At 38.3% G+C, this 17,566-nt stretch overlaps 1 protein-coding gene across 6 annotated transcripts; it reads left to right on the top strand.

Annotated features, from left to right (window-relative positions):
* The first annotated feature begins 3,054 nt into the window (after positions 1–3,054).
* LOC106382271 (receptor-like protein 34) lies at positions 3,055–7,750 on the top strand. Of its 6 annotated transcripts, XR_007318095.1 has the most exons (4): positions 3,055–5,395; positions 6,752–7,147; positions 7,253–7,337; positions 7,441–7,750. XR_007318095.1 is itself a non-coding variant. In XM_048744707.1 (3 exons), exons 1-2 carry the CDS (start codon positions 3,055–3,057, stop codon positions 7,141–7,143), a joined length of 2,733 nt encoding a protein of 910 aa, XP_048600664.1. In that variant the 3' UTR covers positions 7,144–7,147; positions 7,441–7,750. The 6 variants fall into 6 exon arrangements, 4 of the variants coding, with proteins under 4 accessions (XP_048600664.1, XP_048600666.1, XP_048600665.1 ...); XR_007318096.1 differs by lacking the exons at positions 7,253–7,337; positions 7,441–7,750 and adding an exon at positions 5,888–6,185 and having other exon boundaries at positions 3,055–5,782; positions 6,580–7,135; XM_048744707.1 differs by lacking the exon at positions 7,253–7,337.
* The last annotated feature ends 9,816 nt before the right edge of the window (positions 7,751–17,566 follow it).

The raw sequence follows: 17,566 nt of genomic DNA, 5'->3' as shown, positions 1-17,566 counted from the left end.
TAGAACATTCACAAAATGGTATATTTGTGCATCAATCCACATACACTAAAAGAGTGTTGAAACGATTTAACATGGATAAATCAACTCCTCTTAGCACCCCGATGGTCGTTAGGTCACTTAATATTAAAAGTGATCCATTTCGACCACCTGAGGAGAAAGAAGAGATACTTGGTCCGGAAGTACCATATCTAAGTGCAATTAGAGCGCTGATGTACCTTGAAAATTGTACACGGCCTGATATATCATTTGCTGTGAATCTTTTGGCAAGATTCAGCTCATCTCCAACCCGAAGACATTGGAATGGGATTAAACATGTTTTTCGTTATCTCCAAGGGACCATTGATTTAGGCTTGTTTTATCCTAAAAGTTCAAAAGGTCAAATGGTTGGTTTTGCAGATGCAGGATATCTTTCAGATCCACACAAAGCCTGATCACAAATAGGATACGTTTTCACGATCGGAGGCACTGCTATATCTTGGCATTCTCAGAAACAAACGCTTGTGGCTACTTCTTCAAATCATGCTGAGATCATTGCACTCCATGAAGCAAGTAGAGAATGTGTATGGCTAAGATCAATAAGCCGACACATCTGTTCAAGCAGCGGGATTGACGAAAATACGGAGCCAACTATTCTATATGAAGATAATGCATCATGTGTTGCTCAAACAAATGACGAATATATCAAAAGCGATAGAACGAAGCATATTCATCCGAAGTTCTTCTCATACACTCAAGGGCTCGTGAAGAAGAAAGAGATTGAAGTAAGATATGTCCGATCATGCGAGCTGACCTCTTCACAAAATCACTTCCGACTTCGGTATTCAGAAAACATGTCCATAACATTGGAATGCGTCAACAGAAGGATCTGTGACTGCTCATTCGAGGGGGAGCTTACGTAGTTGTACTCTTTTTACCTTACTATGGGTTTTCCCATTGAGTTTTCCTATAAAGGTTTTTAACGAGTTAACAAAGATGTCAAGCAAGAAGCGATAGTGACACTGGTCTCCAAGGGGGAGTGTTATGAACGTGAATGATGAATGTCAAGAATACACGCACCGAAATTGACATTTTCGTGTGTATGAATATTATGTGGAGCCCGCGTCACTATGCATGCACAATAACTTTAACTTTTTCACTTCTATACACCATCCCTTCTTTTTCTTATAACACTTTCTTTGTTATTATCAGTGTTATTTTCTTTCTGCGGGTATAAAATTTTGTCCTTATTTAAATTTCTCAATATTATAAAATTATAAGTTATTTTATAAAATTATCTTTGTGGATATTTTTTGTGTGGAATAAAAACGAAGTCTATAAAACCCGTTCGCCCTAGAGACTTTTCTCTCTGGCCACCACCCTAGACGCCGTCGTCTCTGTCCGATCTCCATGGATTCTCACTGCAAGTTCTTCTCCGCCGTCGCCTCCGTCCGAAACTCCCATTAAGAAGCTATGCTTCTCCTCGTTGGGACTCCACCTAGGATGACCCGAAGCGTTTCTCGGAGAGGTGAAGAACTATTGAAAGCTCAAAGGTCGAGCCTTTCACTTGCCTCTGCCTCTCCGACGCCTAGCTCGTTGCCTCCGATGAGAACTCGTCGTTCCAATGTCTCATAGTCTGCTTGCGTTTCAGTGACAAAGAGCCCTCCTGTACTACCCTCGAAGCCAGAACCTCCAAATCTGTTTCCGGTGGAACAGATTGAACCGCTGTTTGAAACCTTCCCTCCGCCAGATTTGCCTCTGTCAGATGACTCAGATCCGCCATTTAAAACTCCCTCTCCGCCAGAACCACCAGACCCTCCTCTTAATGCTCCTTCTCCTATGTGCCCTCCGGAACCTCCAGATCCTCCACACGTTTTAAAGGTTAAGATAATAACTATTGCAGACCCTCCCGACCACGACCACTCTGGTGCACCGGATCTGTTCTCCTTCACCCTCAAAATTGCAGAGCCTCCTCCTGTTTCTGGTACGACGACCTCTAGCTCAGCTTATTTGTTGCTCGTAATCTTAGGAGTGAACTTTGTGATGCCTTGGCTCCCCCATACTGCTGTCTGCAGGGTTCAGTTCTGCTATATCCTGTGGAGAAAGTCTCGTTTCCCTCCTTTGCTCTTAGGATTTGTTTTGAAAGATATGGTCTTTGTGACCCCCTTGATAGAGTCAAAATTTGTTGGTTTCTGTTGCACTTCAAGTCTCACTGAACTAAATTCAAGGTCCCAATCTCCTCCATTACCTCAGTATGATGGTTCTAGGCGGTCTTTTACCTATCCATTACCTCAGTATGACCCATTACCTCAGTATGACTCTTTTAGGCTTTGGTTTAGCCTTCCCTTACCTCACTGTGAGGTTCTGTTACCTCATTGTGAGGTTCTGTTACTTCAGTATGAGGTCCATTTACCTCAGTATGAGGTCGTAATTCAAAATCTACTCCTTTTGCGTTCATTGCAATATATCTGTATGTTAGTTTTCTTAACTAATATTTCAGGAATAAGCTACAGAAAATTAAGAGATGATTTCATAAAAACCAATCTTGGGTTTTTAGCTTCTGATTTGGTTGACGGACTTTGGAGTTTCATACAAGTTCACGCTCCTTCAATGCTGAGGATTTCCTCTCTATATTCAGGCTCATCAAGATGGTGCGTGGTCACCTCTGTAGCCAAATTTGTTGCTGCCTTTTATGCATTTGATGTTGCAGCTTGTTCGGGCAGTAGTTGACTGTGTGTGTCTTCTGATTCCCATGGCTTCATCTCACTTTCTAGCACTTTAAGTATTTCTATCTTAAGTTGCTTATGTGATATGTATGCGTTTATCTATTGTGTTTATGTTTCCCGCATAACTTTTGATGCAGCGGTTTATTTAACCAGTATGGTTGCTTTGATGTACTTGAACAATTCCTCCATGGTTGGAGTTTAAGTTTTAAATATAAAAGTTGGTTTGATCAAAAAAAAAAAACGAAGTCTATTATTGCGCTATAAAGAGATGGGCATGGAAGCATGTTACTCATCACCAATTTCCCTTTTCATTTTGCTCTTTCATTTCAAAGTTAAATAAGCTTAAAGAAGAATGAAAGGCTTTTGGAACTTAACGAGTACCTTTTCTCTTACTCTTTCTATACTTTTCTTATTCGGCTACAGTTATGAGGACGTGTCTGCGGTTCCAACTACGCACTTGTGTCGTCCGGAACAAAGGGAAGCACTTCTCCAGTTCAAGAACGAGTTTGAGGTTCTAAACTCTTCCTCTTCTTATTATAGATGTATTTATAGTGGTATTAAACCTCATGGGAAGACAGAGTCATGGATGAATAGCAGCGACTGCTGTAACTGGGAGGGTATCACGTGCGATGCCAAATCCGGTGAAGTGATTGGGATAGACCTTAGTTGCAGCTACCTAGGTGGCCGATTTCATTCCAATAGCAGTCTTCAAAGCCTTCATTCTCTAAACACTCTAAACCTTTCAAGAAATGGTATTAGTGGTCAAATCATGTCTTCTATCAGAAACCTTTCTCATCTCACCTCTCTCGACCTTTCAGAAAATGTTTTCAGCGGTTTCATTCTTTCTTCGATAGTAGACCTTTCTTATCTCACCTTTCTCGATCTTTCATTTAATAGCTGTTCTGGTCAGATTCCATCTTCGATTGGAAATCTTTCTCATCTCACCTATCTTAACCTTAATTTGAATCAAATTTCGGGTAAGATTCCATCTTCGATTGGAAATCTTTATAACCTCGCTTATCTTGGCCTTTGTGGGAACAATATTGTTGGAGAAATCCCATCTTCTTTTGGAAATCTAAACCAGTTGACAAGATTAGATGTTAGTCTCAATAGGCTCAATGGAAGCTTTCCCATTGCACTACTGAATTTGACAAAGTTGTCATCTTTAGAACTCTATGAGAATCACTTCACAGGAACAATTCCTCATAACATCACTTCACTATCCAAATTGACGTATTTTGATGCAAGTAACAATGCTTTCACTGGGACCCTGCCGTCTTCCCTCTTCACCATTCCTTCTATTGAATATGTTAGATTGTCTGATAACCGATTCGATGGTATTCTTGAGTTTGGGAATATATCTTCACCACCTAAGCTGCAAAGGTTAAACGTTAACAGAAACAACTTGAGAGGGCCAATCCCGGCCACGATATCCAAGTTTACCAACCTTGTCGAACTTCACCTTTCCAATTACAAGACACAAGGTCCAGTTGACTTTAGTATCTTCTCACATCTCAAGTGGCTCAAACTTCTTTTTATATCCGATTTGAACACGACCACTACGATTGACTTGAATGATTTCTTGTCGTATTTTAAGAGGCTCGGTCTGTTGGATCTCTCAGGCAATCATGTTTCAGTCACAAACAAGAGTACAATTTCAGATTCTTCTTCTTTGTATCAGTTGTACTTGTCAGGCTGCGGTATGACCGAGTTTCCGGAGTTTGTAAGAAACCAACATATGTTGTTTCTAGACATTTCCAACAATAAAATCAAAGGTCAAGTGCCTGGCTGGTTATGGACGCTACCAAATCTTACTTACCTGAATCTTTCCAACAATACTTTCACTGACTTTGAAAAACCAACAACAGTTTTAGTTTCAAGGCTATCTAGCCTAAACTTGCTTGCCTCCAACAACAACTTTACCGGAAAGATTCCCTCTTTCATATGTGATTTGAGCTCTGTATACATTCTTGATTTATCAAACAACAACTTCAGTGGATTAATCCCTCGTTGTCTGGGTAATTTCAAGCGTACTCTTGAAGTTCTAAACCTTCGTCAGAATCGTCTCCATGGAGGTCTTCCGGAGAATATATTTGAAAGCTTAATAACGCTTGACGTCGGTCATAACCAACTGACTGGAAAGCTTCCAAGAACTTTGATTCATTCCCCTTATCTTGAAGTTCTGAACGTGGAAAGCAACTTTATCAATGATACGTTTCCGTTCTGGTTGAGTTCTCTACCACAACTAAAAATTCTTGTGTTACGCTCCAATGCTTTCCATGGACCGGTACATCATACTTCGTTCCCTAAATTGCAAATCATCGACATATCGCACAATCACTTCAATGGAGCTTTCCCTTCACACTACTTTGTGAAGTGGAGTGCTATGTCATCACTTGGGACAATTTATGAAAAGCCGGATTTAATGTACATGGGAGATTCATATTACCATGATTCAGTGGTGTTGATGAATAAAGGTCTAGAGATGAAGCTAGAACGTATCCTAAAGATCTACACAGCACTCGACTTTTCAGGGAACAAATTTGAAGGAGAGATCGCAAGGTCCATCGGTCTATTAAAAGAGCTTCATGTGCTCAACTTGTCTAACAATGCTTTCACTGGCCACATCCCTTCATCTATGGGAAACCTGACAGCTCTTGAGTCACTAGACGTTTCCCAAAACCAGCTTTCAGGAGAAATTCCGCTAGAGCTAGGGGAACTCTCATTCCTTTCCTACATGAACTTCTCTCATAACAAGCTCACAGGTCTAGTACCAGGCGGTACTCAGTTTCGAAGGGTGAATTGCACTTCCTTTGAGGATAATCCGGGACTTTTTGGCCCTTCTCTTGACGAAGTTTGCAGAGATATCCACATGCCAACACCGCATGAAACACCAGAATCAGAGGAAGAAGAAGAGGAAGAGGTGTTGAGTTGGATAGCAGCTGTAATAGGAGTCATACCTGGTATTGCCTTTGGATGGGTGATTGGATACATACTTTTTTCCTACAAACCAGAGTGGTTCATCAACCCTTTTGTCCGAAACAAACGCAGACGCAACCGCACCACAACTCATTAAAAAGGTAATTTTCAAGAGTTTTAAATCAACTTGTTAGCAAACACTGGAAGAAACAAAAATATTATAGTCAAATCACCTGAATAAGCCTTCTTCTTCTTTTTTTGTACAGATCTTTTATAGCCTGCCTGAGGAATCTGAAAGAAGAAATACAAAGGAACCACTATGTCTATCCGTATCAAATAAGATTTGGGGTATCGTTTCCCTGTTCTTTTTGCTCTTTCATTTTTGATATCCAAGAAAAATTATAAAGAAGAATGAAAGGTTTTTGGAACTTAACGAGTACCATTTCTCTTCCTATACTTTTCTTATTCGGCTACAATTATGAGGACGTGTATGCAGTTCCTACCACGTGCTTATGTCATCCGGAACAAAGGGATGCACTTCTTCAGTTCAAGAACGAGTTTGAGGTTCTAAACTCTTCCTTTGATTATGATTATTGCATTATTTATGATATTAAACCTCATCGGAAGACAGAGTCATGGGTGAATAACAACGACTGCTGTACTTGGGATGGTATCATGTGCAACCCCAAGTCTGGTGACGTGATCGAGCTAGACCTTGGTTGCAGCAACCTACGTGGCTGGTTTCGTTCCAATAGCAGTCTGCAAAACCTTCATTCTCTAACCACCCTAAACCTTTCACTTAATGATTTTAGTGGTCAAATCATGTCTTCAATTGGAAACCTTTCTCATCTCACCTCTCTCGACATTTCTTGGAATAATTTCAGCGGGTTCATTCCTTCTTCGATTGGAAGCCTGTCTCATCTCACCTATCTTGACATTTCTTCTAATCAAATTTCAGGTCGATGTACATGGGATATTACTTTTACCATGATTCAGTGGTTTTGATGAATAAAGGTTTAGAGATAGAGCACTCGACTATTCAGGAAACAAATTTGAAGGAGACATCCCAAGGTCCATTGGTCTATTGAAAGAGCTCCATGTGCTCAACGTTTCCCAAAACCAGCTTTCAGGAGAAATTCCGCAAGCGCTAGGGAGCCTCTCATTCCTTTCGTACATGAACTTCTCTCATAACCAGCTTACTGGTCTAGTACCAGGAGGCACTCAGTTTCGAAGGCTCAACTGCACTTCCTTTGAGGATAACAAGGGACTTTCTGGCCCTTCTCTTGACGAAATTTGCAGAGATATTCACACGCCAACACCGCATGAACTGTTGGAGTCAGAGGAAGAAGAAGAAGAAGAAGAGGAAGAGGTGTTGAGTTGGATAGCAGCTGTCATAGGAGTCATACCTGGTATGGCCTTTGGATGGGTGATTGGATACATACTTTTTTCTCGCAAACCAGAGTGGTTTATGAACCCTTTTGTCCGAAACAAACGCAGACGCAGCAGCACCACAACTCATTAAAAAGGTAATCTTCCAGAGTTTTAAATCAACTTGTTAGCAAACATTGGAAGAAACAAAATTATTATAGTCAAATCACCTGAATAAACCTTCTTCTTCTTATTTTGTACAGGTCTTTTATATCCTACCCGAGTGGTTCATGAACCCTTTTGCCCGAAACAAGCGCAGAATCAGCAGCACCACAACTCATTAAAAAGGTAATTTTCCAGAGTTTTAAATCAACTTGTTAGAAAACACTGGAAGAAACAAAAATATTATAATGAAATCACCTGAGTTAACGTTTTCTTCTTTTTGGTACAGGTATTTTATACGCTACCTGAGGAATCTGGAAGAAGAAATCCAAAGGAACCACTATGTCTATCCGTATCAAATAAGATTTGGGATATCGTTTCTAGTTTAGCTTGGTGTTTTCTCATTACTCTATTTTTACTTTTTTTAGCAAACTTCTTTGTTCCTCTGGTACTGTTTCCGTTTTAGCTTGGTGTGTTTTTTCTCTATCTCTATTTTTTTTTACGTTTTATTAAACTTCTTTGTTTCTCTGTAATTGAACAACTATGTTTCTTACGCTGAAAATTACAAGCACAGTCAAAGATGTGTCGTCTTTTCCCCTCTTGTGCATCTAAACGCCAACTGTTTAGACGTGAGATGACCATTGAACAGATGATCCAGATCAACGCTATAAACAACACATGGCTTTAGAAAAGGATATACATATTATATATGGATATTTCGATTGTTCATATCAATGAGACGCATAAATTCATAGAAACTATAGACTTTGCAAATATAATTATCAAGATTCCATTTTGTGTATATACAAAGTTCAAAAGGTTTAAAGCTTATGATTTTCGAATGTGACAATACAAAAAAAAAAGTTTGCATTGATTTTTTTTTTTTTTTTTTTTTTTTGATAATTCTGGTATCTGGACAGTTACATTCTTAACTATCCCCGTAAGGGGTCTAGCGCCCCAACGGAAGAGATGTTAAATCCGCTGTGGCCGGGGATGGAAGTGTTTGCATTGATTTATCTTGTGATTGGTAATATTCTCATTGATAATGAATGATGAATAGAAGAGGAAGAGAAATGGCTAGTAAAGGGGTCTTGTTTTCTCCCTGTCCACACTCTCTTGTTTCTAATTCAACCTTTGATTGTTTGATTAAATATGTATAATCTAAATTAACAATAACCAAATATATATATACTCAACTAAAATTTGGGTTAACGATCATTGTCCATTTTATAAGAAAATTCCTCTTGGATCTTTCGTTTTATATTTTTGTTGACTGACTTTTTTACCGAATCCAAGTCTTGCTTCTCTTTGTTTTGAAGTCCACGATCTCAAAAAGGAAACAGCCAACTGATTGGTCACTTTCACAATCCATCTGGTACGTTATCCTTTGATTTTTCAACATCTTTACTATTAAACCAGGATCTTATTGTCCTTTTTACCTTACTCTATCCTTTCTTTACTAACATTGCATGTTTCATTAACGGTAATCAAGTAATATTAATAACACATATATATATTGGACCATTTTTTCAGGATCCAGCCCACTGTCCACATCAGATCTCTTTTGGGTCATTTGGGTCGATTAAGAAATCAGATCCAATTCTCACATTTTTTTTTCCTTTCGGACATTGAGTCCAAGTTCAAATAATTTTTTTTCAACTATAATTTTCTTAATATAATTTAAGCATTCATAAAAAAAATTGATTTTTTCGTTGAAAAGTATAAATCTTTATTAAAAGTATATAATTATTTGTATTAAAAATATTAACCACATAATAAAATTAACTTATCAGAGTTATACCAACTTAATTCATTAAAAATAAAGTTTAATTTTTTAAACATAAATAGTCATTTAAAATGAAACACGATAAGTAAAGATAAAAAGTTTAAGTCTTTTATAAAATAAAATACAAATATATGAAATATGACATTTACTAAATATTTTGACCATTGAAAAAAAAAGAAAATAAACCCGCGCTTTGAAAGCGCGGGTCAAAATCTATTATTATTTTATCTTATTAAAACTGAAGTACAAAATTGTAGTGTTTGGAGACTTGAATATGACTATTCAAAAATTTTGGAGTGTTTGGAAACATGGATTGTAGTCTTTTAAAAAAAAAATTACTTTTGTCTGGAAACAATGATAGGAGTATTAAGCAAAAAAGTAATGGGTTTATGTTATTAAGAAAAATTGAAAGTTCATCATATTATAAGAAACTATATATCTGGACCAGTTTTAAAATATACGAAAATGGGTCAATCTAATTGCATAAAACTTTTTTTTCTAAACTATCCATAAAACAAAATTTAAACTTTATATACATATTTCAAATCAAAATAACAATTGAAAGTTGATTTATATCAAAAACTGATTGAAAAATATACATATATTCAAAAATGGATTTTTACTAAACTGTTTTTCAATAACCATTATAAAAAAATGCTGTCAATATATATAAGAAAAATACAATACAAAGCCCAATTTGAAATACCAACTTAAATTATGGTTTTTATATTTCATATTAAGTTTGTAAAATATAATATATGTAATTATTTATATGATGGTACGTATAAAATACTATTAATTATATGATTACTTATATGATGGTACGTATAAAATACGATTAATTATATGATGACAATATACGATATATAATAATGACTAAGGATGGACTTTCGGGTATCCATACGGGTTTGGTTCTGATCGGTTTGCGTTTCGGGTTTTCGGGGTCAAAGATTTCAGCCCTATTAGGATGTTTCTAAATTTTGGTTTGAGTTTGATTCAGATCTTTGAGGGTTTGGTTCGAGTTTGGATAACTCATTTAAATTATTTTTAAAGTTTTAAATCATTATATATTTAAATTTCTCAAAATCGATAAATAAAATAATATATTATCTATAAATTTGAATAATATATGTCAGAATACCTAAGCTTAACATATCAATTGACTTGATTTAAAATTTTGGATACGAAATCAATAGTTATTTTAAGTATTTTTGGTGATTTGAGTATACCTTAACTATTTCAGATATTTACTTTTGACTATCTATATATATTTTCAAGTATTTAAACTAATTTAAAAGTATCATTCTTGATATTTTATATATGTTAAATTTAAAAATAATTAATATATATAAGTATATAAATCTATTTTTAGATAAATTCGAGTATCCAAATACTTCGGTTCGGATCAGATTTGGTTCTCTAAATAACAAAATTTTGAATTATTTGAATATTTAATCAATTTATGTTCGGGTTTGGTACTATATTTTCGGATCGGTATCAAATTGTTCCTCGGATTCATTTTACCAAACCCTAATAATTACATGAAAAACAAATATCAACATATTTTTCAAAATATACACCCGTGCAGGCGTGTAGATCAAAATCTATAATCATTTATTTTAACAATAAGCCAAATAAATATGTAGATTGGAGAGGGAATAAAACAAAGCCAAAGAAACACATAGTTTACCAGAGACACTCTATGTGTCGAATTTATTATAAATAAAGTTTTACTAAGATAAATACATTCAATAATTACAAACAAATAATATATTTCATAAAAGTGAAAAATAATAGCCGCGCTTTTGAAGCGCGGATCAAAATCTAGTTATACTTGAAGCTCAATACCAAAATCTCAAAGATAAGCCACTACATGATCATGATGTGTGTGACCTACGAGCTTGGACTCAAACCCACGAGCCAATCATGTGATGAATCGATTTCCTTCTTTGATAGTAGACTGTTAGAGGAATCGAAGAAGATGAGATGAAACGAGAAAGATGAAAAATGATTCTGTTATTCAGTTACAGAGTTAGTTAATCTGTTTATATATTATAGAGTAACCGGTTTAATTACATGGTTTATACTAAAACAATTATACAATCCCGGTTAACTCTAATACCTCTCCTCAAAATGGCATGTAGATTGAGCTAAATGACATCTTGTTCAGTAAGCTATGGAAGATTGCAGGATATAAGGGCTTGGTAAAGACATCCGCTCTACGTTTGCTTAGCAGAAACAGAGACCTGAAGCAGCAGCTCTACGTTTGCCAAGCTTGGTGTGAAGGTTTATGTCCTTAATCATCAATTATCTCTTGGTATGCTTAACCAAAGAGTGAGGAAGTTGGTTTAGCCGGTTTAGGTAATAACCAAGTCACATGTATGTCACGTGTGTATTCTTTGTAAACGACTAAGATAAAGTCGTCGTATCTTCTTCTTCCTCATTAACAGAAGAAACGATCTGGGTGATTAGAGCTGTAACAGATGGTGAGTGAGAGCAGCATTGTAGAGAGAGATCAAGAGCTCGAGTTGGAGCTGTTCTAGTGGATTGCTGGCTGAGCCCAGCCCCGGTGAGTATAGCTCCTTCTCCACATTGGAGGAGAGAGGTGAACACCGCGCAAACAAGATTCTTGTGTCTCTTTTCTTTATCGTTTCTAATCTCTTCTTTCACACAAAAGAATCCGATCAACAATGAGTAGTTAAGCGACTGAGAGTCTAAGGAGTGGATTGAGCTTAGGGATCTTCACACTTGAATCTTTCAAGCTCCATCTGCATATCCATCAACATGTTCATCCGTTGCAACTCAAGCTCCTTTGCAGCTTCCATCCTCTGCTTCTCCAACTCAACCATCATCCTCTGCTTCGCACCTTCTATCCTCTCGTACACCTCCCCCAACTTCAAAATCGCCCTCGCCAGCTCCCTACACGACGACCCTTCACACAGATCTACATCTCCTAAATGACTAAAAGCTTTAGAACAAGCAAATGTCTATTTGGCTAAATATTGACTCTTTTTGATTACTTCCGTTGTACAAATTTCATGTTTTGTCCTCAGTATTTAGTTATTTCACGAGCTATTTTTAGTACTAACTTCACATTCGATTGAGTTTGTAAAGGTCTCATTTATTTTTCCTTTCTGTCTTCAACTTACTAAGCCATAATCACAGTGTTCTTGTAACGACCCGGTTCATCAAAATCGGTTTGGTTTGGTTTAATTACAATTTTAATTATAACTTAAACCATCCTCCTTAATTTTTGGTCAAATCGTGCAATTTATATATCATTGTACGCATCTCCCTTCCTCTCATTTGACCTAGCCGTAATCACCATCGCAGCCATTCTTCATCGCTATCTTCTTCTTCATATTAACCATCTCACGTCATCTTCACGTTCTTCTCTCATCACGTTGTTTTCGTGAGGATGAATTGATATGGAGTATTGCCGTATCACCTCCGATCGTCACCACCGTTGCGCTTGTGAACTAATCACCACCGTCCACCACCACCACCTCTCGTTGGTCAGCACCAGAATCATCATGTTGACCCAAGGCAGAGCTGGAGATTCCTTACCGTGTCGGAGCCACCGTTCATAACAAACAATCGCTCGTTTGATCCAAGCTTGATGGCGACTTGTTGTGTGTGCCATCACCACCTCCACATGTGTTACCACCGGAGTCGGCACAGCCTTGCCGTCAGAGATCCATCGCCATTTCATGTAGTCGTTTCGTACTAGGCTTGTGATATACGGAAAACGCGATCAAGCCGAGAAGGAGGGGAACCGTGCGAAACTGGAGCCACATTCTCTTCACCGACGACCACCGATCTGGGCCGCCATGAGCCGTTAGCCACCTGAGAGCTGAGCCGTGTCACTGGAGATATGGACTTCGAACTGTAGCTATGTCCAAGAAGGTTAAGTGTATCATTAGTTGTTTCTTGTGATACAAGGAACATATTTTAACATGCACTTTTACCATGGCATGCGCAGGAAGCGATCATGGACCTTATGGGGACTTGTTTGCCAAGCCATTCCCTCTAAAGCCTAGATGTTTGATGAGGCATATCAGTTCCCGAGTATGACCTGATCAATCTCCGATCTTGGCTAAGGTGAGGGTCTATTCCGTAAATCCCGTACGAGTGTAGAATTCTCTCTATCGTAGTTTATATTTTGAATCATGATCCGTCTGTTTGAATTGAGTCTGTTTGAGTCTTGATTGTTAGTCAGTTCATTCATTGTAAACTGGAACTAGTGGTCTAGAGGATTCAACCGTTGATTTGATTGTGTGATGTTAAGAGATGCGATATATATATGTATGTATACATAGTTATGAGTAGGGACTATGTGAGAGGGCGGGGGTCCAGAGATGTCTGGACTAGCGACGCAACTTTGGTGGGCGGGGGCTCAGAGACGTTTGGGCTAGCGACGCAGATTGTGTGGGGCGTGGGTGCAGAGACGTTTGCATTCGACGCAGCTTTGGAGGGTAGGGGTACAAAGACAGACTGTACTAGCGACGCAGCGTATGTATATATATATATATATATATATATATATATATATATATATCCGTATGAGGAGATGCGGGGTGTATGGACTAGCTATATGCTATCATCGCATTGTTTGTGTTGTGATGCTTTAAGCATCTTGTTTGTTCATGTTAGAGCTAAACTTCCATAGTGGAAGTTCTATTTACTCAAGTCAGTGGTTTGCGTGTTTAGCATCCCATACCTCACGGAGTAACTCCCTGTTGCTCACCCCCATCTTCTCATTGCAGGTGAGCTTGCCGAGTAGTTGGATATCTGGACGGTTTGGTGTCTTGGAGATCACATATTTTATTCCGGTTTTACATTCGATTTATTAGACGTATTTTTATAAATCAATTTGAAGATGTAATTCTTTTGTATTTATTTTATTAAATGCTTTGGTATTTTATTCGGTTTTGAATAACTCGGTTTGATTCGGTACTTTTCGGTAAGTAGCACGCCGGTCTCGAAAGAGGAGGAGACGGGTGTTACAGTTCTGCTAATGATTTCCTTAACCACATCGTTTATCAACATGCCTTTAACTAAACAAGTTGGAAATTATAACCCTCTGAGCTATCTAGAGGGTTACATTTGACTTTTAATGTTCTGAGCCAATTTGAATCTCCGAGCCCTAGATATCTTCATTTCCGTCAAGGCTACGCAAGATTGCTCTCCAGAGCCTCCTCGTGCCACCAATGTAGTAATCGAAGTTGTGTGAGAGCAAAAGCCCTCTCGAGAGCTGAGGTATTGCTCTATTCAGGATGATCGGCTCCTATATATGTATTTTAAGATAAGTTTTGATAAAATTATACAAAGCTCTTTTGAATTTGGATTAGGGCTAATGTTTCAGTAGGCTTTGCTCCTGTTTCAACTCTAATATTAACAATTCACTTGCTATGTTTCAGATGAGTTTGTTGTTTTCTTGAAGCTGTTTCTGCGCTTTGTATACTTGTGTGCGATCTTGTTTAATAAGTTTGTAGAGTTGGACATGAATGTAATGATGCTCTTGTAGGCTAAATCATCAAGCGTTGAAGCATCTATGTAGTTTATGGCTGTGACAACTCTGCTGAGGTTGACGTGGGGATTGTATTTACCGAAGTTCAAAAGACTTCCCACTCCTTTAAGTTCCTGTCTTTACTTTTCGACCCATGACTGGCTTAAGTTTTCTTCTTGTAAAGAAGGTTTTCTCGGACTTTCTCTTGGTCTTCTCTCAAGCAAGTACACAAGCTGCCTACAGGGTTGCGTGGCCTTAACATTATAGAACCGTCTCTCTCTCTCAGTCTGCTTCGAAATCAATGAGGAGGGAAACTGGGACATAGTATGCTTTCTGCATTGAAAGTATACTATTAAATATGACCAGAGAAATTTCCACATATCATGAACTTGATATCGATTAGGAAAGTTTTATCGCAAGTATAAACATAAGCATAGTAAGTCTTTCGTAAGTAGTTGTTTGGTTTGGAATTTTTTGTTTAAAATTTTTCGTAATTAATTTAGGGTACCAATATGTGTGGAAATTGATAGTGGATTTCGACGTGATGTATAATGGATTTTTCTGTGTAATAAATAGATGGGTATGGAAGCACGTTACTCATCACCAATTTCCTTGTTCTTTTTGCTCTTTCTTTATTTCATATTCAAGAAAGATAAATTAGCTTAAAGAAGGAATGAGAGGCTTTTGGAACTTAACGAGTACCATTTCTCTTACTCTTTCTATACTTTACTTATTCGTTTACAATGATGAGGACGTGTCTGCGGTTCCTACTAGACACTTGTGTCGTCCTGATCAAAGGGATGCACTTCTCCAGTTCAAGAACGAGTTTGAGGTTCAAAACTCTTCCATTTCTTATTATAGATGTATTTATAGTGGTATTAAACCTCATGAGAAGACCGAGTCATGGATGAATAACAGCGACTGCTGTAACTTGTTGGGTTCCTCCTAGATGGAGGTAACCCATTGGGTTTGGTTTTGACAACTAAACTTGGTGTTGGACAATGGTATTAGCCCATGAAGTTAGTATTGGGTCTTGGGAGTTAATGACCCATAATGTAAGTCTCCTAACCTAATTTGGAGAGTGGTTGCAGACACAACACGAACAGACAAGATCAGACTCACAATAATAAAGTTTAGAGAGAGAGAGAAAGAGAAGAGAGAAAAAGAGAGAAGAAAACAGTTTTCGTCTCAGTTTGTCAAGACATATTTGGAGGGTCAAACGGAACTTGATCGGGCTGATATTTTGTGGGAAGCTTCTTCAGTCAGTGGGTTAAAGGTTCACCGAAGGGATTTGGATTTCAACGGTTGGATCTTCTGTTGTCTGGGTTTTAGTGAAGCTGGTCGTCACAGCTCTTCAGCAAGGCTGTTTTGGCTGTTTGGTAAATCCAACGGTAAAATATTCTCTGATTGAGCTGAAATTTGGCAGATGTATTGTTGACTTGTTTATCTTGGATTTGTACGGTGAGATTAGTCTCTGGTTTCCGGAATCCTTATGAGCTGAGGTCGTTTGGATGCTGCCGGTTTTGAAGCTTTGTGTTGCTCTCTTGTTGTTGTTGTTTGTGTTGGAGATAACTCTTTGAAGCTAGTGTCTCTGTTCTGTTCTGATTGTTGAACAGGGAGGACGTGGTTGTACTCACAAACATTTATATAGTGGATTGTTGAGTGGACTACGGTCCCGTGGTTTTTTCTTCTCACATCGAGGAGGTTTTCCACGTAAAAAGTGATTGTCTCATTTACGTTTCTGCTTATACTATATTCTGCCATCGTCAAAGTAATTTCTTCACAGGTTCACACAAGGTCAGGGGAACACGACTTTGAGTATTTCCGCTGCGCCGTGAGACTTTCCCCAACAGAGTGGTATCAGAGCTTCTGGTTTTAGAGCTTTGGTTTTGATAACTTTGGGTTATTATTTGCTTGTGTGAAAGATGGAAAATATGAGCAGGATGATAAGCTTGAATGGTGCTAACTATCATCTATGGAAGGGCAAGATGGAGGATTTGCTCTTTGTTAAGGAATTCCATGTTCCAGTCTTTGAGGAGCAGAAACCTGAGAAGAAGACGGATGAAGAGTGGAAGCTGCAGCATCGCCAAGTGTGTGGGTTGATAAGGCAGTGGGTAGATGATAATGTGTTGCATCATATTGAGACTGAGACGGATGCTCGTTCTTTGTGGAAGAAGCTGGAGCAGTTATATGCTAGAAAGACCGGAAACAACAAGATGTACATGATCAAGAAGTTGATTGAGCTGAGGTATCAGGAGGGGACTCCGATGACGGATCACTTGAATGCGTTTCAGGGATTGCTCAACAAGTTATCTGATATGGGCATCAAGTTTGATGATGAGATTCACGGTCTGTGGCTTCTCGGTACTTTACCGGACTCTTGGGAGGTTTTCAGGATGTCTCTTTGTAACTCCGCGTCGGAAGGTGTTATTTCGATGGATTCAGTGAAGAACAGTGTTCTTAATGAGGAAGCAAGAAGACAGTCAAATGCGAGCAGTTCGCATTCAGATGTCTTTGTTACTGAGTCAAGGGGGAGAAGTACAAGTAGAGATCCCAAGAGAGACAAGAACAGGAGCAGGAGCAAGTCTAATAGATTTGCAAATATGGAGTGCTATTTCTGTCATAAGAAAGGGCACATGAAGAAGGATTGCTGGAAGTTGAAAAGCAAGCAGCAAGGAAATCAAGAAGAAAAGGTGGATCGGGTGACTCTCACCGAAGATCAGTTTCTGATTCTTCTTGAGGGTGATGCAATTAATGTCGCATGCTAGGACACCAGTTGGGTGATTGACAGTGGAGCTACTACTCATGCTACATCACAGCGGGATTTGTTTTCTACCTATACTACCGGTAATTATGGTTCTGTGAAGATGGGGAATGATGCGATGACTCAGGTTGCTGGCATTGGTGATGTTTGCTTGGAGACTAGTCTTGGTACTAGGCTGGTGCTTAAGGATGTTAAGCATGTTCCTGATATTTGGATGAATCTGATATCAACGGGAAGACTTGATGATGAGGGTTATTTCAGTTTGCACGGTGATGGTAAATGGAAGCTCTCTCGGTTCTTTGATTGTGGCTCGAGGTGAGAAGTCTTCATCTTTCTATTGGATGCAGGCTAAGGTC

The sequence above is a fragment of the Brassica napus genome, chromosome C1, assembly GCF_020379485.1.
Source record: "Brassica napus cultivar Da-Ae chromosome C1, Da-Ae, whole genome shotgun sequence".
Classification (NCBI taxonomy): domain Eukaryota; kingdom Viridiplantae; phylum Streptophyta; class Magnoliopsida; order Brassicales; family Brassicaceae; genus Brassica; species Brassica napus.
Note: the sequence above shows the minus strand (reverse complement) of the source record. Positions and strands in the feature narration are given on the sequence as shown.

What these genes read in the sequence shown, in the direction of transcription:
- LOC106382271 (XM_048744707.1), top strand. Translation starts at nt 3,055, where the DNA reads ATGAAAGGCTTTTGGAACTTAACGAGTACCTTTTCTCTTACTCTTTCT. An exon ending in TTCCCAAAACCAGCTTTCAG is followed by an intron (nt 5,396 to 6,751) that starts GAGAAATTCCGC and finishes ACCAGCTTTCAG; the next exon opens with GAGAAATTCCGCAAGCGCTA.